This window comes from Pelobates fuscus, chromosome 4 (genome assembly GCF_036172605.1).
Source record: "Pelobates fuscus isolate aPelFus1 chromosome 4, aPelFus1.pri, whole genome shotgun sequence".
Lineage (NCBI taxonomy): Eukaryota > Metazoa > Chordata > Amphibia > Anura > Pelobatidae > Pelobates > Pelobates fuscus.
The window spans coordinates 375664452-375687248 of record NC_086320.1 but is presented as its reverse complement, the minus strand read 5'-3'; the positions used below and the strand labels follow the sequence as shown (position 1 = coordinate 375687248).

Sequence of the window (22797 nt, the reverse complement as noted above, 5' to 3'; positions counted from 1 at the left end):
GTAAAATACAAGTTTAGCAGGCTAAGATTGCCACAAGGCATATGTATGTATATGTGTTTGTAGTATCAGTTAGTTAATAACACGTAGCTAAGATACTGTCATCACTGTACTGACCAGGTGCAGGAATGTAAGAACTGGAATTACGCGTCCCTCTCCTTTGTATCAGATGAGCCACGTGGTTAGACCGGATGGATGAGTTTAGACTCTATTCATTAAATAGGTTAAGGGTATGTGTGGGTGTAGTTAATTGTGGGAGGAGCTACAGTGCTATATAAGGAATGTACTCTATGTATTCAGTACTCAGACTTTGCTGTATTTTGGTGACGCTAGTCCCTCTGAGTCCCGATCGGTGATCCAATAAAGAATCTCTTCCTTCCTGAAGAAACCTGTGTCCATCTCTCTGTGCTTGGCTTCCGTCAGTTTCTCCGGTATCAGTGTGTGTGAAGGGTGCAGTGTGTGTTTGTGTGTGAAGGATGTAGTGTATGCTTGTGTGTGTGTGTGTGAGGTGCAGTGTGTGAGAGGGCATTGTGTGTGGATATAGTGTGTGGCTTAGAGGTGCTGTGTGTGTGTGTGAGGGGTGCAGTGTGCGAGGGGGCAGTGTGTGTGTGTGGGTGTGTGAGGAAGGCAGTGTGTGAGGAGGGCAATGTGTGTGTTTGTGAGGGGTGTAGTGTGTGTGAAGGGGGAAGTGTGTGAGGAGGCAGTGTGTGTGTGGGGGAAGGGGGTTGTTGCAGTGTGTGTGAAGGGGAAGTCTGTGTGGGGGCAGTGTAAGTTTGTGTGTTAAGGGTGCATAGGGTCTATGCTGTGTGTAGGTGGGTGAGTTGTGAAAATCTATCTTAATGTCTTCACCTCCCTTCTTCTTACCTTTTACCAGGGAGGGGGGACATAATGCTGCAAGCCCTGGTGGTCCAGTGGAGGAATGTTCACTTTAGCGTGCAGCTCCTCTATCTGCAGGCTGACTCTCCTGTCCTACTGCGAGCACAGCACTGTACAGCAGTGTTGCCATGTTAACGCGTGGCAACGCTCCGACCAGCCTGCTCGCACCAGGAACACAGAGCATGCCAGGCCCCTCCCTCCCTCTGCTGGAACTAAATGCTTTGATTTCCTCACCAAGGCTGGCTCTGCATGGGCCGGCAGGGGAGATGAAATGATCTCCACTGCCGGCCTTGGTCCACGGCCATCGAGGCCCACTGGGCATTTTCCGCAGAACCCACCACCGCCCACCTGAAATCCCAAACCGCCCACTAGTGGGCAGTAGGGACCAGGTTGACTACCCATACACTAAACACTCACTTCAGTCAATAACCGACAGTCTCACTTTAAAAATCTCAACTTGTTTGAGTGCAAATGTTTTAACGTTGCTGTGTGACGGTGGTAGTATTTGTTCGGAATGATTGAGTGAGAATGCACGTTAATTGCCCTGTTGTTCTAACGTTGCTGTGTGACGGTGGTAGGATTTGTTCGGAATGTTTGAGTGAGAATGCAGGTGAATTGCCGCGTTGTTCTAACGTTGCTGTGTGACGGTGGTAGGATTTGTTCAGAATGTTTGAGTGAGAATGCACGTTAATTGCCCTGTTGTTCTAACGTTGCTGTGGGACAGTGGTAGTATTTGTTCTGAATGATTGAGTGAGAATGCAGGTTAATTGCCGCGTTGTTCTAACGTTGCTGTGTGACGGTGGTAGGATTTGTTCGGAATGTTTGAGTGAGAATGCAGGTTAATTGCCGCGTTGTTCTAACGTTGCTGTGTGACGGTGGTAGGATTTGTTCAGAATGTTTGAGTGAGAATGCACGTTAATTGCCCTGTTGTTCTAACGTTGCTGTGGGACAGTGGTAGTATTTGTTCTGAATGATTGAGTGAGAATGCAGGTTAATTGCCGCGTTGTTCTAACGTTGCTGTGTGACGGTGGTAGGATTTGTTCGGAATGATTGAGTGAGAATGCAGGTTAATTGCCGCGTTGTTCTAACGTTGCTGTGTGACGGTGGTAGGATTTGTTCGGAATGATTGAGTGAGAATGCAGGTTAATTGCCGCGTTGTTCTACCGTTGCTGTGTGACGGTGGTAGGATTTGTTCGGAATGATTGAGTGAGAATGCACGTTAATTGCCGCGTTGTTCTACCGTTGCTGTGTGACGGTGGTAGGATTTGTTCGGAATGATTGAGTGAGAATGCACGTTAATTGCCGCGTTGTTCTAACGTTGCTGTGGGACAGTGGTAGTATTTGTTCTGAATGATTGCCCGTGTTATGTGTTGTGCCCTTCTCGGTCAGTATAGACACATAACGAGGATCCGTGACTTATCACTTTGTTTCCTTTGATCTTAGAATGAATTCTTCACCGAAACATTTAAACTGCAAGACATCCTGTTTTATGGCGGTAACGGGCTGACCATACTGCGCTGCATGAGTTTTGCTTTAGAGACGTGCGATCGGAGAGAAGGATTTTACTCCCCCGTGGAGCTTCTCAAGTACAACTACTACCTGCCTTTCTTCTTCTTTGGGCCCATTATGACCTTTGACAGGTATTACGAACAGGTGAGCTATCACGTGGCAGCCAATCAGCAAACTGCTTTAAACATCTGAATTATTTCCCAGGTAAGGGCACAGCTGGTTATCACATCTGGCTGGGACACAATACCCTGGCGCCCCACACATTATTACTGTGAGTTACGTCAGCTCCACCAAATCTACAGCACTACGGCTTTCTGTCCAGACTGCTCGCACACGAATTTACACCTATTGATACACAACAGCTATTGTTAAAAAGGCTGTTCTCCCAATTACATCTATTAATGTTTGATATGAATTAAGTCAGTGACAAGCACAATCTTCTACGGATCCCAGGACTGAGGAACAAAGGCAGAACCCTGGTAAAACAATATCAAGGCACTAGCTACAATATATTATTATGTATTGGACACTAAATAGCAATCAGTATATAAATCCCTGTTAGACTTTTATAATATATCTTCTCCAACGGAGAGGTGATTCGGAAAAGTTGTAAACAGGACAGTACTTTCAGCAGCTCCAAGGGGTCACAACTCGGGATCTTGGGTTGGCTATCGGTTTGACCTATAGTATATCAGTCTGTAGACTAATAGATATGATGGAAACTAATTAACCAAATACTAACTTACTGAGGACAAATTACGTACTGCACTATCAGGGAGCAAATAGGAGTGAAGAGGATAGAGGGGGCAAGATCCATTAATTGACTAATTAGAAGAAGATCAGAGTTTTGTTTCTTGGAGAAAAGACAAGGTTCTTACCAGGATACGGACAAGGATTAGAAGACAATATGAGTGGTTAGGCAGTTTCTAATCAGATTAGTTTTGTGCCAATAAACCTTAGATTTCTTTTTTTATATATTTCAAATGATAAATATTTTTATTGTAGTTTGCAAACACTTTGCAGCCACGTTCACAATTGGACTTTACATAACTGCTTATTGTTTTTACCCCCAAAATTGCAATCATATTGCACCGCATGGTACAATGGTACAGCACCGCATCTCTAGCAGGATTGATCGTAACTCGAAAACATCTTTGATAATCTAGATGGTACCACGTACCATTTATTGATCAATTTATAATGAGTCTCCACCAAAGAGAGACTATGTACATATTTATTCACTTTATAAAAAGAAGAGGTCCACTCATTGTCATCGATAGAAATATTTCAAGCTTCTTCCCATCTTTATTGGATTATGACTGGAGTGTTATTGACCTCCCATGTTTCTATCAATTTCACACATTTAGAGAACAAATGTTTTAAGGTATAGATTGAGAAAGCAGCTTCCCTTTTGCCGTAAATATCGCCATTAGAAAGTATATTCTCGTCGGATAAAAAATAAACCAGAGATTTTAAATCTAAATTATGCTTTTGAAAGATTATACAAAATGATATTGATGATTTAATTTTACCTAAATTCCTAATGTTTTCTGCTTAATAGGAGTGATAACCCAATATTCCAAGATATGTCAGACTTGTAGAAACATGCAGAGTTTATATCTTGCAGCCAATTGTCACTTCCTGCTCTGTTATGTTTTTAATGTGGGAATTGTTCGTCAGGACAGGATAACAGGGACTTGTCAACTGTCTACATGCCGCCGTGTGAAGCATTTAGACAATAATAACTAAAGAGTGAGGTGTAGTAAGCTGACATTATAAGAACAAAGCCTCAAATTCTGCTATTTTGCCCCAAATTGTCCAGTTTTTAGATCACGTTATTGTTTAGTGAATAACTGCTGTAAGATTGGACAATTTGTCTCTTTAAAAATGTGTTTAATAACTGGAGAGAGTTATTCAATAGCGTGCGAATTTCATTCGGTTACAGTTATTTACTAAAGGGAGGATTTAAAGTGAATTTCGATGTTAAGGCCAGAGAGGCCGAAGTGAAAGCTGAGCTGAGTGTAGAATTCGGCTACTGTGACCTTGAATTTGAAATTGACTTTGAATTTGCTGTAAATGTTCACATTACTGAATAACTTTGATAGTGAGTTTGCAGTGTTATGTATAGATAACTGAAGTTCAGCCTCAAATCTGAAATCAATTTTTTGAATTTCCCTCTGAATTCCAAACAATTCCCAGTTTAGCAAATAATATCCCTGTAAATTCGCAATTTGTGCCAAAGAAGGCTGTATTTACACCATAATGTATACTGTAGATTATAATGGTTGCAGAGTGGAAGCAATTGACAAAGTAACTATTGAATATTAAATAACAAACTGAACCTGTAAATATACATTCACTGCGCGCACACCTTTACGTACAGCCGCGTGCCAGGCGTGTGCCAAACCCTAATGCAGAACACGTGCACAATGTCCCTCATTTCCCAACATGCAGTTGTATCCCAGTTATAAACAGCTCATTATCTGCTCATTATCTTTCTTTTTGTAAAGGATTTTTATCACTCGTATGAAATCATTTTTGGTTCATTTTTAAAGTTCGTACTATCAGTACAAATGTTCACTTGGTAATTTAGAATCAAATTAAAAACTGGCAAAAAATATATAAATAACAGTTTAGTTGTTAGTGTTTTAGTTTGTTTGATGAATAGAAATGAATCTTTCAATGTGTGAGAATCCTCAGTCTCTTTTTATTAAGGAGAAAGAATATCGGCTTCAGACCATTATGAAATGTGCCCACGTGCTCGGCTATAGGTATATTCTAATAGACCCTGAAGTTGGCAATCAGATAATGAACCAATTCCACTCTATTTATTGAATGCCATTCATTTAGTTATGGTGCGCGTACCTGTCGTAATATGTGATTGCTGTTACAGGTTAACACCCGGGCCATAACTCGGAAAGAGAACGAGATGTGGAACATTCGTGTCCAGGCTGTGAGTAACCTCCTGTCTATAATATTAGTCGACGTTTTCTTCCACTTTCTCTACATCCTGACCATCCCAACAGACCTGAAAGTTGTGAGTCGTCTGTCAGACTGGTCACTAGGTGTGTATTGTGCAACACGTTGGGTATTTACTAACATTTTACCCAAACTTAGGCTATAAAGATTGCAGGCAGTCTGTCTATTAGTGTGAGGTTATATATTTACCTTATATGCTGTATATTCTATTATATAATAAAGGTAACAGGCAACTTTACATACAGTATTACTGGAAGACAGACTCTAACAAACAAATATAATGTATGCTTAGATTATTAATCAGACAAATAGTAACATTAACCCCTTAAGGACACATGACATGTGTGACATGTCATGATTCCCTTTTATTCCAGACGTTTGGTCCTTAAGGGGTTAAAGGCACACTATAGTTTCCAGAACCAGTATAGCTTAATATAGTGGGTTCTGGTGGCTATAGCCTGTCTCTGCAGGCTTTCCAATGTAACTATTACCTTTTCAGAGAAAAGGCAGTGTTTAAATTGCTTCCTCATTCAGGGTCTCCACACTCTGCATAGGGCGAGACCGATGCGGCGTGGGAAAAAGGTAACTAAACTCACATTTTCACTGCACAGACGGGGGTTGTGGAGACCTAAACAGCCACACCAGTGCTATAGCGTCAGGAATACATGTTTGTATTCCTGACACTATAGTGTTTCAGAGAAAACACACACAGTGTTTACATTGCAGCCTAGGAACACCTCTAGAGACAGTCACTCAGACAGCCTCTACAGGTGCTTCCTATCTCAAGTGATGCACTTTGTGCAGCACTAGTGTACACCGTCTTCGCACTTTGCATGTGGAGGCTGAACTTTCCCCATCATCAATATTGGTGATCTCAGTCATGGAGGCGGGATCAGCTGTGGAGAGACCGGCACGGGGAGGATGAAAAGGTTGGTAATACTACTTTTAACTTCACAGAAAAGGGGTTATTCATTAATAAATTAAGTTATTAATTGCTATATTGTATAATAATTTTTATAGATATAAGATAAAATTCAATATAAATGTTTGATGCTGGCCCATTAGTGAACGGGAGGTGTGTGACCCATGATATCATCCCCTACCAGAGCTACGTGGATGAATTTCAAGCCATACAAGAGTTTTCTAGTCATTGTAATTAGCAGTACAGGTTAATTAAATCTAGCACTCGGTAACCTGGTCTCTACTTGTCTCACAGCGGGTCTGGCTTATTCAAACCTCGTGTATGACTGGGTGAAGGCAGCAGTAATGTTCGGAGTTATAAACACCATCTCCAGGTTGGATCACCTCGACCCTCCTCAACCACCTAAGTGTATCACCATGCTTTACGTGTTTGCAGAAACGTGAGTTATTACAGATCCCTCATGCTATCTGTTAAGCCTGACATAAACATGTTCCCGATCTTGGTAGAAGGTCTATTATTATTACTGGTATTTATATAGCGCCAACATATTCCGTAGCGCTTTACAATATTATCAAAGGCGGAGATTTAACAAATAAGAAGACATTTACAAATACGATAGGTTGAAGAGGGCCCTGCTCAAATGAGCTTACAGTCTATAGGAGGTGGGGCGTAAAACACAACAGGACAGGAGGTAGCAATCAAATAAAGGTAGGAGAGAAGCAGAGCTGGAGGAAAGAATAGAGTATTGCCCGTAGGAGAGAGCAAGGGACAGGTATGTAAGGTATTAAAAGAAATACAGTATTACCAGTGGAACACACATATGCTAAAATAAACCAAGAGATTCTCATACACCTTAGTGAGTACCCTTCGCCCTCACAACAAACAGAATATACATACAATATAAGGTGGAGTATCTTCTTGTTTAAAACGAATTTAAAACAACCTGGAGATAAAGCAAAAAGAACACACAATAGTGCAATATTGTCTAAAATCTCCTATAAACGTCAGGGAAGTATATGGAAATAAACTCACAAGGCAGGAGCCTATAAAATAAGGCTCAATCTTCCAGCGTTGTGGGATTTAGGTTCCCACTCCCTTCTTTCTACTGCCCAGAGGTGATGAATAAGGTGATGTCCTTTCACAGGTGAGTTGAAATAGTAAAAAGTGCTTTATTGAATAAAGTGCACAATAAGTATAAAAAACACAAGACCTTACGATTAAGGGAAATCTTGTAGAGATTGTCTCTGTTAGCAAAACGCGTTTCGCCTCCTATGGAGGCTTCCTCAGTTGCTGTGGGTCCTTGCTGTAAGTTCTCTTTATATGTGGTTTCAATTTCGCGCCCTTTTTCCGGCTTGAGTGCTCTATCGCGGCATTTTTCACTTCCGCGTTCCACAGGTGGAACGCATTCGTTCAGTCATTTCCGGTTTCGGCTCTTGCGTTCCAACGGTGGAACGCATACGTTAGGATTCCGATTTCTCTGTATTGGGACGTGCTTCTGCGTTCTATTTGGTTCCATTTTCGGCTGGCAATCCGTTTTGCCCTTAATGAGTCCCATAAACAGCTGGCAGTCCATTTTGGATAATTTTCATTGTACAGATAAGTCTCTCAAAACGGAGTTTGAATGGAAAGAATAAAATATAGTAAATGTATATTCTGGATACAAAATTTATGTAAATATAATATAGAAAAACTATAAATGACCAGGAAATATAAAATTATACACTTTAAAATTACTGTGTAGATCTGGTTAAAAATAAAAAAAATAAAAAAAGGGGACTAAATGAATAAGACATATGAATGAAAAAGTGCTGATAGTAAGGCAAGGATAAAATGAGCTTAAGAACATTCCCAAAATAGACTTAAGATCAAAAACCTTTATATAAAAAACTTGCTTTGAAAGGAATTGGATATTTAAAAGTGGCAAACCTCAAAATCTAAATTGAGGCCATGGGGGATAAGGGTTTTAAAAGTATATATAAATTTCATTTCTTCTTTCCCTAATGTTTTAATATAATTACCCCCTCTCCAGTCTCGTTTCACTTCCTTAATCGCACAGAAAAATAAATTCTCTGGGTTTTGATTATGAGTTTCTTTAAAATGCTGCGACACACTATGGGTTTCCAAGCCATTTTTAATGTTCCGAATGTGTTCGGCGATTCTAACTTTGAGAGGTCTAATGGTTCTCCCTACATAGAGCAGATTACAAGGGCATTTTAGAAGATATAAAATGCCCTTGGAGTGGCACGTGAGATGGTCTTTTATAGTGTACGGTTTCTGAATAATACTCTCCAAATTTTCTAGATGTCTTTTTGTCTGTTTAGTTGTTCTGCATGGGAGACATGTGCCACAACCATAGAATCCTTTAAGATCCTGAATAAAATGCTTAGGTTTTGTGGGTTTTAGGTGACTCTTAACTAGTATATTTTTAAAATGTTTTGCTCCTCTGTATGTGATCCTAGGTTTTGAAGGTAAAATTTTATATAAAATTGGGTCGTCTTTTAATAGGTGCCAATGTTTATTTATGGTCTTATGTATACGTTTGTTGTGTCCGTTAAAGTTACAAATGAAAGGAACTTCATTAGTGTTGGTTTGTATTTTCTTTGGTTTGTATTGAATAAGTTGGCTTCTTTTTAATTTGCCTACATCTTCTAAGTCTTGATTCAAAGATGTTTCGTTATATCCCTTTTCCATAAATTGCTGTTTGATGTACTGGGCTTGCTCTAGATAATCACTGTTTAATTTACAGTTGCGGCGAATCCTTAAAAATTGGCTCCTAGGGGCGTTACTTAGCCAGGGTTTATGATGACAGCTATTGGTGTCGATATAACTATTGGCATCCACTGGTTTAAAATAGTTTTTGGTAACTATCATGGCATCTTGGATCCTGATATCAAGGTCCAAAAAATTAATATTATGTTCGCTATAAGTGCTAGTTAAATTGATTCCATAGTTGTTAGTATTAAGATATAAAATGAATTCTTGTAGAGCCTCTAAAGTGCCAGTCCATATAAAAAAGATATCATCTATGAAACGGCAATAGGACACCAAACTCGCCCCCCATGGATGTCCTTGGAGTACAAATGCTTCTTCCCAAAATGCCATAAATAGGTTGGCATAGCTTGGGGCGAATTTGGTGCCCATTGCCGTTCCACAGATTTGTAGGTAAAAAGTATTCTCAAACCAAAAATAATTGTGGGTTAAAATTAGTGAGATTCCTTCCAAGATATACTGTATTTGCTCTTCTTTAAAATCGGATTTTTCTAAAAAATGTTTCACTGCTGCTATTCCTATATTATGGGGTATGATACTATATAGCGCAGTTACATCGCATGTGACTAATCTGTTGCCTTCTATCCATTTTATTTTTTCTAAAATCTGTAGGACATGAATAGTATCCTTAAGATATGTGGGATTTTTTCTGACAATTGGCTGGAGGATGGTATCAATATACTCGGAAATTCTAGTAGAGATTGAATCTATGCCAGATATAATTGGTCTTCCTGGGGGGTTGGTTACGTCTTTATGAATTTTAGGTAATAGATAAAAGACCGGTATTTTGGGGTTGTCTATCCACAGATAGTCTGCCTCTTTGTCTGTAAGGATTCCTAAGTTTTTTCCTTTGTCCACATACTGCTTAAAGATTTTTATGGTTTCATTCGTAGGGTTATATGTTAATTTCTGATAGGTCGAGGAATCTGAAAGTATTCTGTCTGCTTCTTTTATGTATGAATCTTTATCCAGAATTACCGTCCCTCCCCCCTTGTCAGCAGGTTTGATCACTAATTGGTCATTATTTTTAATTTCTTTTAAAGCTTTTTTTCCCTTTATCGATAAATTGTGTTTATATTTGTTGATTTTTCCAAATTTCTCTACATCCTTCATTACCATTGTTTCAAAGGTTTGGATTGCATCTGAAATCAGATGTCTTGGAAAGAACTGGGATTTAGCTTTGAGTGATGTGTGAATGTATCCATCATTTTGTTCTTCTTGCACGTTATTTTCTTTGTTATAAAAAAATTTTTTAAGGCATAATTTTCTTTTAAACAAATTCATGTCAACAAAAAAATCGAAAGAATTAAAATCGGCTGTGGGGGCGAATTTAAGACCTTTATTAAAAATGTTTGCCTGTTCTAAAGTAAGGGTTTTATCGGTTAAGTTAAAAATTTCTTCTAAATTGATGTCTTGCCTCTCTTCTCTCTGTGTTGTTTTCCTCTTTCTTCTCTGTCTCCTTCTTCTTCCATTGATCGTTGTCTTTTCCCCTGTATTTCCCATGGTTGTGTGTCGTCTGTCCACTTCCTTCTGTTCTGTATTAAGTCCCTCCGAAAAAACGATGGTGATGGTGGGGTATCTGGGGGGGATGATGTATCAATATTCTCTCTTCTTGATTCTCTATATTGGGAAATTGATCTATCGTGGGATTGGTGAGAGGGTTCTTCCTTGGATCTATCGTGGGATTGGTGAGACGGTTCTCCATTGGAACATTTTTCTTTTTCTTTCCTTTGGGTTCCTTCTTTTACTACATCGCTATATTTTCTAAGATCCTTATTTTTGGTGGTAATCTCGGTGGGTTCGTAATTAGTGCGTTGGTGTCCCCTATGGATTGGTGTACGATTATGTCCTGTTTGGGGTCTGACAGTCTTGTTATAGTAGGTTCTTTTCTGTGGCTGCCATCTATTTTGTTCTCTGTCTGATTATTTCTCTGCTTTATTAGTGTGTGGCGACTTCCTACTATTTTCCCATTTAGTATTCCTATCATCTCTCTCTAATTGATGTTGAGTGGTATGTAGACGTTTGGAATGGGTATTTCTGTCACCTCTCTCTAATTGATGTTGGGTGATATGTGGACGTTGAGAATGGGTATTTTGGTATTGTTTTCTTTGGACATGGGTATTCTGGCGTGTGTTGTTCTTTTTATTGTCCCTTACATTGCCTGTCTCATAATCAATCGTATCTCTTAAATATTTTTTCTTTTTTATTTCTATAATATCTAACTCAATTTTATCTACCTTAGATTGGATTTCTTTTAAGATATTGTTGTAAATTTCTGGACTTGTAGATTCTGCCAGACAATTTTTCCATTTGTTAATTTCTTCATCAAGTTTAGGGAGGGTTTCCTCTCTTCTTGCCACAATGTAACCCATTGTGCTAAATGAGAAACCATCAAGGAGTTTATCCCAACCGGCCATAAAGTGTGGATCTTCCCTATCGAAACTTGGGTCCTTATAGAACCTAAGTCCTCTAGGGGTGATCCGATCTCGAACATATTTTTTAAGGGTTGCAATCTCCCATTTTACCTTCATCTCTTTTATGAGATTTCTCTCTAGGTTGTATCTAGATTTATTCTTGTCGTTATATTGCGGGACAGGATTTTGTCCTATGGTTGTTTCAAAACAAGCATCAATATTGTTTGTGCGATATTCTCTATTATCTAAAAAAGACATTTTAGTGTGATAACCACTTCAAATACTGAGAAGGGAATCGTATATAAAATATACAGTGCTGTACAGAAATTAAAAGAAATACAGTATTACCAGTGGAACACACATATGCTAAAATAAACCAAGAGATTCTCATACACCTTAGTGAGTACCCTTCGCCCTCACAACAAACAGAATATACATACAATATAAGGTGGAGTATCTTCTTGTTTAAAACGAATTTAAAACAACCTGGAGATAAAGCAAAAAGAACACACAATAGTGCAATATTGTCTAAAATCTCCTATAAACGTCAGGGAAGTATATGGAAATAAACTCACAAGGCAGGAGCCTATAAAATAAGGCTCAATCTTCCAGCGTTGTGGGATTTAGGTTCCCACTCCCTTCTTTCTACTGCCCAGAGGTGATGAATAAGGTGATGTCCTTTCACAGGTGAGTTGAAATAGTAAAAAGTGCTTTATTGAATAAAGTGCACAATAAGTATAAAAAACACAAGACCTTACGATTAAGGGAAATCTTGTAGAGATTGTCTCTGTTAGCAAAACGCGTTTCGCCTCCTATGGAGGCTTCCTCAGTTGCTGTGGGTCCTTGCTGTAAGTTCTCTTTATATGTGGTTTCAATTTCGCGCCCTTTTTCCGGCTTGAGTGCTCTATCGCGGCATTTTTCACTTCCGCGTTCCACAGGTGGAACGCATTCGTTCAGTCATTTCCGGTTTCGGCTCTTGCGTTCCAACGGTGGAACGCATACGTTAGGATTCCGATTTCTCTGTATTGGGACGTGCTTCTGCGTTCTATTTGGTTCCATTTTCGGCTGGCAATCCGTTTTGCCCTTAATGAGTCCCATAAACAGCTGGCAGTCCATTTTGGATAATTTTCATTGTACAGATAAGTCTCTCAAAACGGAGTTTGAATGGAAAGAATAAAATATAGTAAATGTATATTCTGGATACAAAATTTATGTAAATATAATATAGAAAAACTATATTTTTTTATTCAATAAAGCACTTTTTACTATTTCAACTCACCTGTGAAAGGACATCACCTTATTCATCACCTCTGGGCAGTAGAAAGAAGGGAGTGGGAACCTAAATCCCACAACGCTGGAAGATTGAGCCTTATTTTATAGGCTCCTGCCTTGTGAGTTTATTTCCATATACTTCCCTGACGTTTATAGGAGATTTTAGACAATATTGCACTATTGTGTGTTCTTTTTGCTTTATCTCCAGGTTGTTTTAAATTCGTTTTAAACAAGAAGATACTCCACCTTATATTGTATGTATATAAGGTATGTAAGGTAGGTTACTCTGGAAGGCCATAACACAGGGACGGGGTGTGACCGGAGCGGGATGGCTACAGGGATGACCACGTGAGCAGAGCGGAATGGACACAGGGACGAGGTGGGAGCAGAGCGGGATGGACACAGGGACGAGGTGGGAGCAGGGCGGGATGTACACAGGGACGAGGTGGGAGCAGGGCGGGATGGGCACAGGGACGAGGTGGGAGCAAGGCGGGATGGACACAGGGACGAGGTGGGAGCAGGGCGGGATGGACACAGGGACGAGGTGGGAGCAGGGTGGGATGGACACAGGGACGAGGTGGGAGGAGGCGGGATGGACACAGGGACGAGGTGGGAGCAGAGCGGGATGGACAGAGAGACGAGGAGTGAGCCGAGCGGAATGGACACAGGGACGAGGTGGGAGCAGAGCGGGATGGACACAGGAACGAGGTGGGAGCAGGGTGGGATGGACACAGGGACGAGGTGGGAGCAGGGCGGGATGGACACAGGGACGAGGTGGGAGCAGGGTGCAATGGACACAGGGACGAGGTGGGAGCAGGGCGGGATGGACACAGGGACAAGGTGGGAGCAAGGCGGGATGGACACAGGGACGAGGTGGGAGCAGGGCGGGATGGACACAGGGACAAGGTGGGAGCAGGGCGGGATGGACACAGGGACGAGGTGGGAGCAAGGCGGGATGGACACAGGGACGAGGTGGGAGCAGGGCGGGATGGACACAGGGACGAGGTGGGAGCAGAGCGGGATGGACACAGGGACGAGGTGGGAGCAGGGTGGGATGGACACAGGGACGAGGTGGGAGCAGAGCGGGATGGACACAGGGCCGAGGTGGGAGCAGGGTGGGATGGACACAGGGATGAGGTGGGAGCAGGGCAGGATGGACACAGGGACGAGGTGGGAGCAGGGCGGGATGGACAGAGAGACAAGGAGTGAGCCGAGCAGAATGGACACAGGGACGAGGTGGGAGCAGGGCGGGATGGACACAGGGACGAGGTGTGAGCAGAGCGGGATGGACACGGACATGGTGGGAGCAGGGCGGGATGGACACAGGGACGAGGTGGGAGCAGGGCGGGATGGACATGGATGAGGTGGGAGCAGGGCAGGATGGACACAGGGACGAGGTGGGAGCAGGGCGGGATGGACACAGGGACGAGGTGTGAGCAGAGCGGGATGGACACGGACATGGTGGGAGCAGGGTGGAATGGACACAGGGACGAGGTGTGAGCAGAGCAGGATGTAAGAAACCCCCACCTGGGTGCAGATTTCATTAAGTTTATATTGTTCATGATTCCATTTAATGAGTTTCATCACAACTGCGACTCAGTGTACATGTGCTTACAAATCCTGTGCCCTCTGTCTGCAGCCCAAATCTCTCCTACAGGAATTCTACCGGGCAGACCATTTTCTCTCAGTCTTCAATCCTTTAAGAAATCCCCCAAAACTACAATTCACATATTCTGTCTGTCTGCCCTAACCCTATCTCACCTTCTTTTCTCCATTTTCTGTTGGTAATATTTAGTGATCTCTCACCTTCTGGATATGGTTAGTATAATGAAAAACAAAAGGTAAAAGTGCACACAAAAGGATAGAGGTAGTTACCTGTAGTATAATATAATGATTGGTAACTGATAATAGGTACCCCCTCCTTTTTTATATATTCAGTATTGTATGGAAAAATATGCCTATACAAAAAATATAAACACAGAACAGAACATAGTGTAATCTGTATATAATTCACAATAAAGCGGGAATTTTGAGCTGAAATCACTCACACTTTCCTGAGCCGTTTGGAAGTAGGCTCGGAACTTATACAGCTTTTATGTCACTTTATAGGACATAGAGATTTCCTCCTCCCTTCAAACGAATTCTCCAATTGTTGAAATGACCATTTAGTGAAAAGTTGGAGTCAGTAACCAGGAGTATCAAGATATATAAATAAAGATTTATTTCTCATAAAACAAAGTAAAAAAAAATAGCACAACGCGTTTCAACCATCTGCTTGTGGTCTTCCTCAGGTGCTGTTCAACATTACAATGGACACCGTACTGTTTATATAGGGTATAACATGGAAACTTAATCACAATTTTCTACACATGTAGCACAAATTTACACCCATTTCCTTATATGGTCCGGACCGGATGTGCATTGCCACCTCCAGTATGGCCGCACATCCGGTTCGGACACAAACCTTTCCTGATGTTTCTAAGATGCTCGCTAATTCTTATTTTTAGCTGTAGGGATGTCTTTCCCACATACTGATATCCACAGCTACACTGCAAAAGATAAATGACATAGGTGGAGTGACACAGAATTAGAGATTTAATATGATATTTCCTATTAGTAACAGAGGAGTGAAAATCTTCACCTTTCTTATTAATTTTTATGGTATTACAACAAGCCTGACATGTTCCACAATGAAAAAAGCCCTTCTGCTCTTGTGTCCAATTACTTAAAAAATTCTTAGGGGCCTCTGTTTTAATGAAACTTGAGGTTAGCATTTGTTTTAAGTTTCTCGCTCCTCTGAATATAACTTTGGTTTACCACCTATATACTGTTGAATGTCCTCCTCGTGTAGCATAATGTGCCAGTTCTTATTAATAATTTTCTTCACAGTACCAATATTGCTCGAAAAGTTAAAAATAAGAGGAATCTGATCATTTTTCTGTATGTTATCTTCTTTATTTCTATATTGTAATAGAAGAGACCTATCCCTATCCGCAACTTGGTCTATATTATCTTGCAAGTCATGTTCGGCATACCCTTTCTGTACCAATTGGTCCTTAAGGGTCATTGCTTGAATAGCATAGTCTTCTTTCTTGGTGCAATTCCTGCGTACCCTTAAAAACTGCCCTTTTGGTATGTTAGTTAACCACAGGCGATGATGGCAACTTTCCAATTCAATAAAACTATTGACCAATTGACTATTACCAATCATTATATTATACTACAGGTAACTACCTCTATCCTTTTGTGTGTGCTTTTACCTTTTGTTTTTCATTGTATCTTTTCTAAGTACCGTATATATGATGGCAATATACTTGGGTATAGCAGCACCACATACTGTACATATCCTTAAGCGCCATGTCTATATTTTTTTGTAAATAGTTAGTATAATACCCAGCCACCTACCTCACCTTCTGGATATGGTTAGTGTAATACCCAGCCACCTACCTCACCTTCTGGATATGGTTAGTGTAATACCCAGTCACCTACCTCACCTTCTGGATATGGTTAGTATAATACCCAGCCACCTACCTCACCTTCTGGATATGGTTAGTGTAATACCCAGCCACCTACCTCACCTTCTGGATATGGTTAGTGTAATACCCAGTCACCTACCTCACCTTCTGGATATGGTTAGTATAATACCCAGCCACCTACCTCACCTTCTGGATATGGTTAGTGTAATACCCAGCCACCTACCTCACCTTCTGGATATGGTTAGTGTAATACCCAGCCACCTACCTCACCTTCTGGATATGGTTAGTGTAATACCCAGCCACCTACCTCACCTTCTGGATATGGTTAGTGTAATACCCAGCCACCTACCTCACCTTCTGGATATGGTTAGTATAATACCCAGCCACCTACCTCACCTTCTGGATATGGTTAGTGTAATACCCAGCCACCTACCTCACCTTCTGGATATGGTTAGTGTAATACCCAGCCACCTACCTCACCTTCTGGATATGGTTAGTGTAATACCCAGCCACCTACCTCACCTTCTGGATATGGTTAGTGTAATACCCAGCCACCTACCTCACCTTCTGGATATGGTTAGTATAATACCCAACCACCTACCTCACCTTCTGGATATGGTTAGTATAATACCCAGCCACCTACCTCACCTTCTGCATATGGTTAGTGTAATACCCAGCCACCTACCTCACCTTCTGGATATGGTTAGTATAATACCCAGCCACCTACCTCACCTTCTGATATGGTTAGTGTAATACCCAACCACCTACCTCACCTTCTGGATATGGTTAGTATAATACCCAACCACCTACCTCACCTTCTGGATATAGTTAGTGTAATACCCAGCCACCTACCTCACCTTCTGGATATGGTTAGTGTAATACCCAGCTACCTACCTCACCTTCTGGATATGGTTAGTATAATACCCAACCACCTACCTCACCTTCTGGATATGGTTAGTATAATACCCAGCCACCTACCTCACCTTCTGGATATGGTTTGTATAATACCCAGCTACCTACCTCACCTTCTGATATGGTTAGTGTAATACCCAGCCACCTACCTCACCTTCTGGATATGGTTAGTATAATACCCAACCACCTACCTCACCTTCTGGATATGGTTAGTATAATACCCAGCTACCTACCTCACCTTCTGATATGGTTAGTGTAATACCCAGCCACCTACCTCACCTTCTGGATATGGTTTGTATAATACCCAGCTACCTACCTCACCTTCTGATATGGTTAGTGTAATACCCAGCCACCTACCTCACCTTCTGGATATGGTTAGTGTAATACCCAGCCACCTAACTCACCTTCTAGATATGGTTTGTATAATACCCAGCCACCTACCTCACCTTCTGATATGGTTAGTGTAATACCCAGCCACCTACCTCACCTTCTGGATATGGTTAGTGTAATACCCAGCCACCTACCTCACCTTCTGATATGGTTAGTGTAATACCCAGCCACCTACCTCACCTTCTGGATATGGTTAGTGTAATACCCAGCCACCTACCTCACCTTCTGATATGGTTAGTGTAATACCCAGCCACCTACCTCACCTTCTGATATGGTTAGTGTAATACCCAGCCACCTACCTCACCTTCTGATATGGTTAGTGTAATACCCAGCCACCTACCTCACCTTCTGGATATGGTTAGTATAATACCCAGCCACCTACCTCACCTTCTGGATATAGTTAAATATTTAAATTATACAGTGTATGCATTTATTGATTCATTTAATAAAATTAGTTTTTTTATTTTATTATATATTATATTATATGACAATAGAAATGAATTAAACATATATGTTATGAATAATTACAAAACTGAGTCTGTGTCACAAGAAAAGACAAGTTCATTCTCAGCAATAGAAACGTGAGCGATATGGGCTCACAGACTTTGAAGACAGAAGACGCGTAGGAACTTGGAGACTCTGAAAAGAGAGGGTTCGGTAAATATATTGGCTGTTCCTTTCTATGTAATAAAATATGCAGCCAATATAAGAGCATCAGGTGCATGCTGGGATATTTTATTCAGTTTACGGTTCATATAACCGGCAATATTAGTCAAACACTACTACAAAAATACAAGGAAGACTGCGGGACACAATTAAAAATAGACTTTTTTGTATTTTATTGATTTAATTTATAATTTTTCTTGAGAATTCCACTAGACCATGAGATGTTATGTTTTTGATCTCTCTACATTGAGATACTTTGCGCATGTGTTCTCATTTGCTGTATTCGCTCTATCATAGGCATTTCGACAGAGGAATCAATGACTGGCTTTGCAAGTAAGTATCGCTGGTCGTGTGGCTGGTTTCTGACTGTGTATTCATTCTACACTAATCTTTAATATACTTTAATTCACTAGAACCTGTCCAAGCTTATCTTTAACCCCTACATGATATTGTCGTTAATCTCAGACGTGTCCCATTATACAGAGTCCGCCCTAGGCGGTGGTTTTCATATTTTACATAGTGGTTAGTTCTTCGAGTAACTCATCCAACGTCAATTTTTGTGTTGCGATCGTCCTATGTTTTTTCCCCGGACCTAGTTTTAGTTGACGTGAGCCCTTTCAAACAAGGCAGGATACAAAAATATTTGAAAAAAAAAGCTTTTTAAAAATACATTTTGATGAAAGTCTCCCAGGAATATTAAAAATAGACAGTTGGAGTTTTTGTGACATCTTTTTTGTTTTCTGTTAGGTATGTCTATGACTACATTGGAGAAAAACATGATAACATTAAGAAGGAGCTGGTGGCCACTCTAGCCACGTTCACAGTTACCACCTTGTGGCTCGGTCCGTGCAAAATTGTTTACATCTGGTCTGTCTTTAATTGCTTTGGTCTCAACTTTGAAATTTGGGTACAAAAATTCTTCGAGCTGGAGACATTTGCTAAACTCGAGGTTCGTAAGAGGCGTTATTTTTTATTTGACAAGACTAATAAGAGTTAAAGGGGAACTGTCACTGCCATGCATATTCATTATGTTTACATATCTCTTACATATAATGATATATAATTGTGAGATGTGATGAAATAAAACTAAACGTAGAAATTCACATCGTGCGTCTGGGCGCCTCCACCTTAGCTCCCTCTTAGACACTGTTATAAGCATAGAGAGCAGACATGTAACAATGTTTCTCCTCGTTTGCAAGGTTTTCCCTGGCTTTGCCAGGACTGAACTGGATTATGATGTCATTTGCTAAATAACATAAATGAAAAATATAATGGAGCATCTCGTGAAAAAAAGGTAACACAAGTTATAGGTGATGATTATCAAGGTTTAATTGAATGGCGAACATGCCAGAGAAATGACAGTTCCTCTTTAAACTTTAATTTAAAATTTCCATCCTCTTTGTACTATCTTTCTTATTCAAAACATCATTAAATGTTCTATTTATCAAAAAAATACTAACACATTTGAATGCTGGCTGAAATTTGGTAGTTTGTAAAGTGTTACTCCGACCAAAAACAAAGTGTTTTTTTTTGTTTTTTTTAAATTCTTTATTTTTGCGTGTATTGGCAAACAAGATAACATAATTTGTGATCAGCAGGTAAAACATTTTTACAATATATGAATACTTTTGCCACCTAGCTTAGTCTACACAATTTTATTTTTTAAATACGCGGGATTACCCAGGTTTCCCTGTTGGTGGTCCTCTAGCTCATGACTGGGTAGGGCGGTGAACTTGGGCCTTATGTGCCTTGTGGCCGGTGTAAAATACGCCCTGGTAATTAAGCTATAGTGAGGCACTTATAGTTGGGCATGGGTGCCCTTGAAGCCGGGTGTGAGGTCCCTTTTTGTTAAGCTGTACCTGAGGGCGGAGGTTATGCTTTATGCACCCAGAGGGCTGCTATTTTTGCGCTGGCGTGCCACTTGATCAAAAACAAAGTTTTAATAAAATATTAATTTGAATAAAATATTAACGCAGATAACACATATATCGGTGTTTTATTGGTTCCATAGAGCCAAACCTGGCTAAAAATTTTTGGAATCTTGTGTCACCTTCCTGTTAGATTACAAACTCCAGCAGAAATGCTGCAAACATGTTCCTCTCGATGAAATACTCTACGGTACCTCGATGTTTAGTTGTCATTTCTACAGAGAAACTGATCTACAGAGTTTGAAATAAGGGAAAGGTTTCCCCTTGATGGTGATGTCATGAATGGGAGTGGGATAGAGTATCCATTCATTCTTTGCAGTTGTACCGTACTAGCACAATATAAAGACTAATTGATGCTATTATTGAAATGAAATGCTCATAGTGTTCATAGAACACTCTAATTGTATTTATTTTACTAAAACATTGCTTTGTAGTCAAAAAGTGAATGTAACTCTGAAACCAGTAGAACAGAATGACACATTGTTATCTTGAATATCCCGTTCCCTTTTTTAGGCGAAGTTGCCTGAGTCCATGTCTAGAAGAATCCGAGGAGTTTTCGGTGCAGCTAATTTTTGGGCCATTATTTTATACAATGTATTATCCCTGAACAGTCCCGAGTTTGCTCTTTTGGTTTCTAAGAGACTCTTGCTCAAAGGTAACTGTGGTCCAGCCAAACTTTTTATTTCTATTGTGTTGTGGGGAAATGGGGGGATTTTCACATGCATAATTGGGGGTTCTAAAAAAATAGAAATTGTGGGGCTAAGTTCGAAAGGTGGAGCAATCTTCTTGGAAACCAATGGAATGTTCCTCAAAACCACTTCTCATATTGAACTGTGTCCCAGAGTTGCTGGTTATCTACCTAACAGATGGGCGGAAAGGAAAAGTGGATCGTTAGAGGGTGTTTTACAGAGAACCAAAATGATAGTTTCATCTCTGGTTAGTCACGTATGTGGATAACACACTAAGTGGGAGGGGGGATTGTTGGATAGCTTGCCATCTTCATAACTTGATTGTTGAAGCTCGGAAATGCTGTCTGAATATAGAAGTAGCCCAACACTTCTCTTTCTAGATGTTTATTATTTGTTACAATTGCTCTGGAATTAATTAAATTAATTTACAATGGGTTTTTTTTGTGCATTGATGGACTTTAGATGAATAGCTTTGACTTGTCTAACATCCATTAAAGTGTTGAAGATATTCATTGGATGAGCGTTCTCATAATCACTGTTTAAATTAATACCAGGTTTTAAATTCCTTCTAATGGGAGTAATCACTCACTCTAACCATCATCATCAACCGCCACATCAGCATTTTCCTGCAATCTCATTATTTTTGGAGATGAGTTTAATTTGGCATGTTGCTCCATGCCACTGGCTGTCAATCAGATAGCCGGGTGATTATTATTTTTTTTTTTTAGGAAGACCAGTTTTGCACAACTTGTGCACAACACTCGCACAACTTTGAATAAGCTGTCTCTGCTCCCAGAAGACAGATGACTACAGGATAGAATTAAACTGGGCCAGCAAAAACATGAATTGGCCACTTAATAAAAGATTAAAGGATTAAGTCTGGTTATGGTTTTTATAACAATATAAATTTGACTCAATTTTTTAATTATTTTTAAATATGGACAGAAAAAGCATCTTCAGGGTGGCTGAAATATTACATATCTTTTAACCATTATATCTTCTTCTAGGTTTCCCAGAAAGCACATTTTCCATTTTGTTTGTGACTTACTGCGGCGTACAACTAATTAAGGAAAGGGAGCGCACCCTGGCCATAGAGGAAGAAAGGAGTGAGAAACTGAAGACATCCTAAACAAGATGGTCTACGATAGGGTTGTTCAACTCAGTCCCAGAGGGTCCTAATCTGACCAGAATTTCAGGATTTTCCAAACAACATGTTATCAAACTGTTAACTGCATATCTCCATAAATGGTGGCTTCTCTTTGCCTGAACATCTTGTTCATAGGGACAATAAGTGGTGGTCCTTAGTAAAATAAAACTACCCCAAATCTAAACTTGACGTAACTTCTCAAAATGGGTGGAAGTGGACAAGACTAAGATGGGCTGCATTTTACGATTTGTATGTAGAGCTGTGAGAGTTATCAGAGCCACACATGTAGGTGTTTCGTCCAGACTCCTGTAAGTCCCTATTTGTATCTCAGTATAATTCTGTATATTCCTCTGGAATAATGACGTATCGGTGGAACTTGATGACTGAAGTTTGAAACCCTGTTTACAGAGATCAGAAAAAGCAGTTTTTCAATGAGTAGTCATAATGTGCAGACTGCTACAGGTCTAGAGAAATCTAGAGATTTGCTAATGTACAATTCAATTCTATGTGCACTAGAAAACAGGATTAATAAATATTTTCTATAGGAACAACAACTGATGGCTATTGATATTGATCCATTCATAGTCAGTGCATTTTTATTGAGTGTGCTTTTCTGGAGACAAATCATGATGATTTGTGGATTGGATTTTCAACAAACTGTATGTGACTGAATGCTAAGAGTGAACTGGATTAATGGGACACTGCTAAGAGTGGGACAATGCTAAGAGTGAACTGGATTAATGGGACACTGCTAAGAGTGGGACAATGCTAAGAGTGAACTGGATTAATGGGACACTGCTAAGAGTGGGACAATGCTAAGAGTGAACTGGATTAATGGTACACGCAATTTA

General features: G+C 40.3%; 1 protein-coding gene across 1 annotated transcript in view; it reads left to right on the top strand.

Annotated features, from left to right (window-relative positions):
• HHATL (hedgehog acyltransferase like) overlaps positions 1 to 22500 on the top strand; it is a 44579-nt gene extending 22079 nt beyond the window's left edge. Inside the window, exons 6-12 of the mRNA XM_063452791.1 lie at positions 2317 to 2526; positions 5276 to 5447; positions 6578 to 6722; positions 18480 to 18515; positions 18930 to 19131; positions 20624 to 20765; positions 21807 to 22500. Of these exons, the coding sequence (XP_063308861.1) occupies positions 2317 to 2526; positions 5276 to 5447; positions 6578 to 6722; positions 18480 to 18515; positions 18930 to 19131; positions 20624 to 20765; positions 21807 to 21928 (1029 nt within the window). The 3' untranslated portion in view covers positions 21929 to 22500. The remainder of the gene's footprint in view (positions 1 to 2316; positions 2527 to 5275; positions 5448 to 6577; positions 6723 to 18479; positions 18516 to 18929; positions 19132 to 20623; positions 20766 to 21806) is intronic.
• Positions 22501 to 22797: the final 297 nt, after the last annotated feature.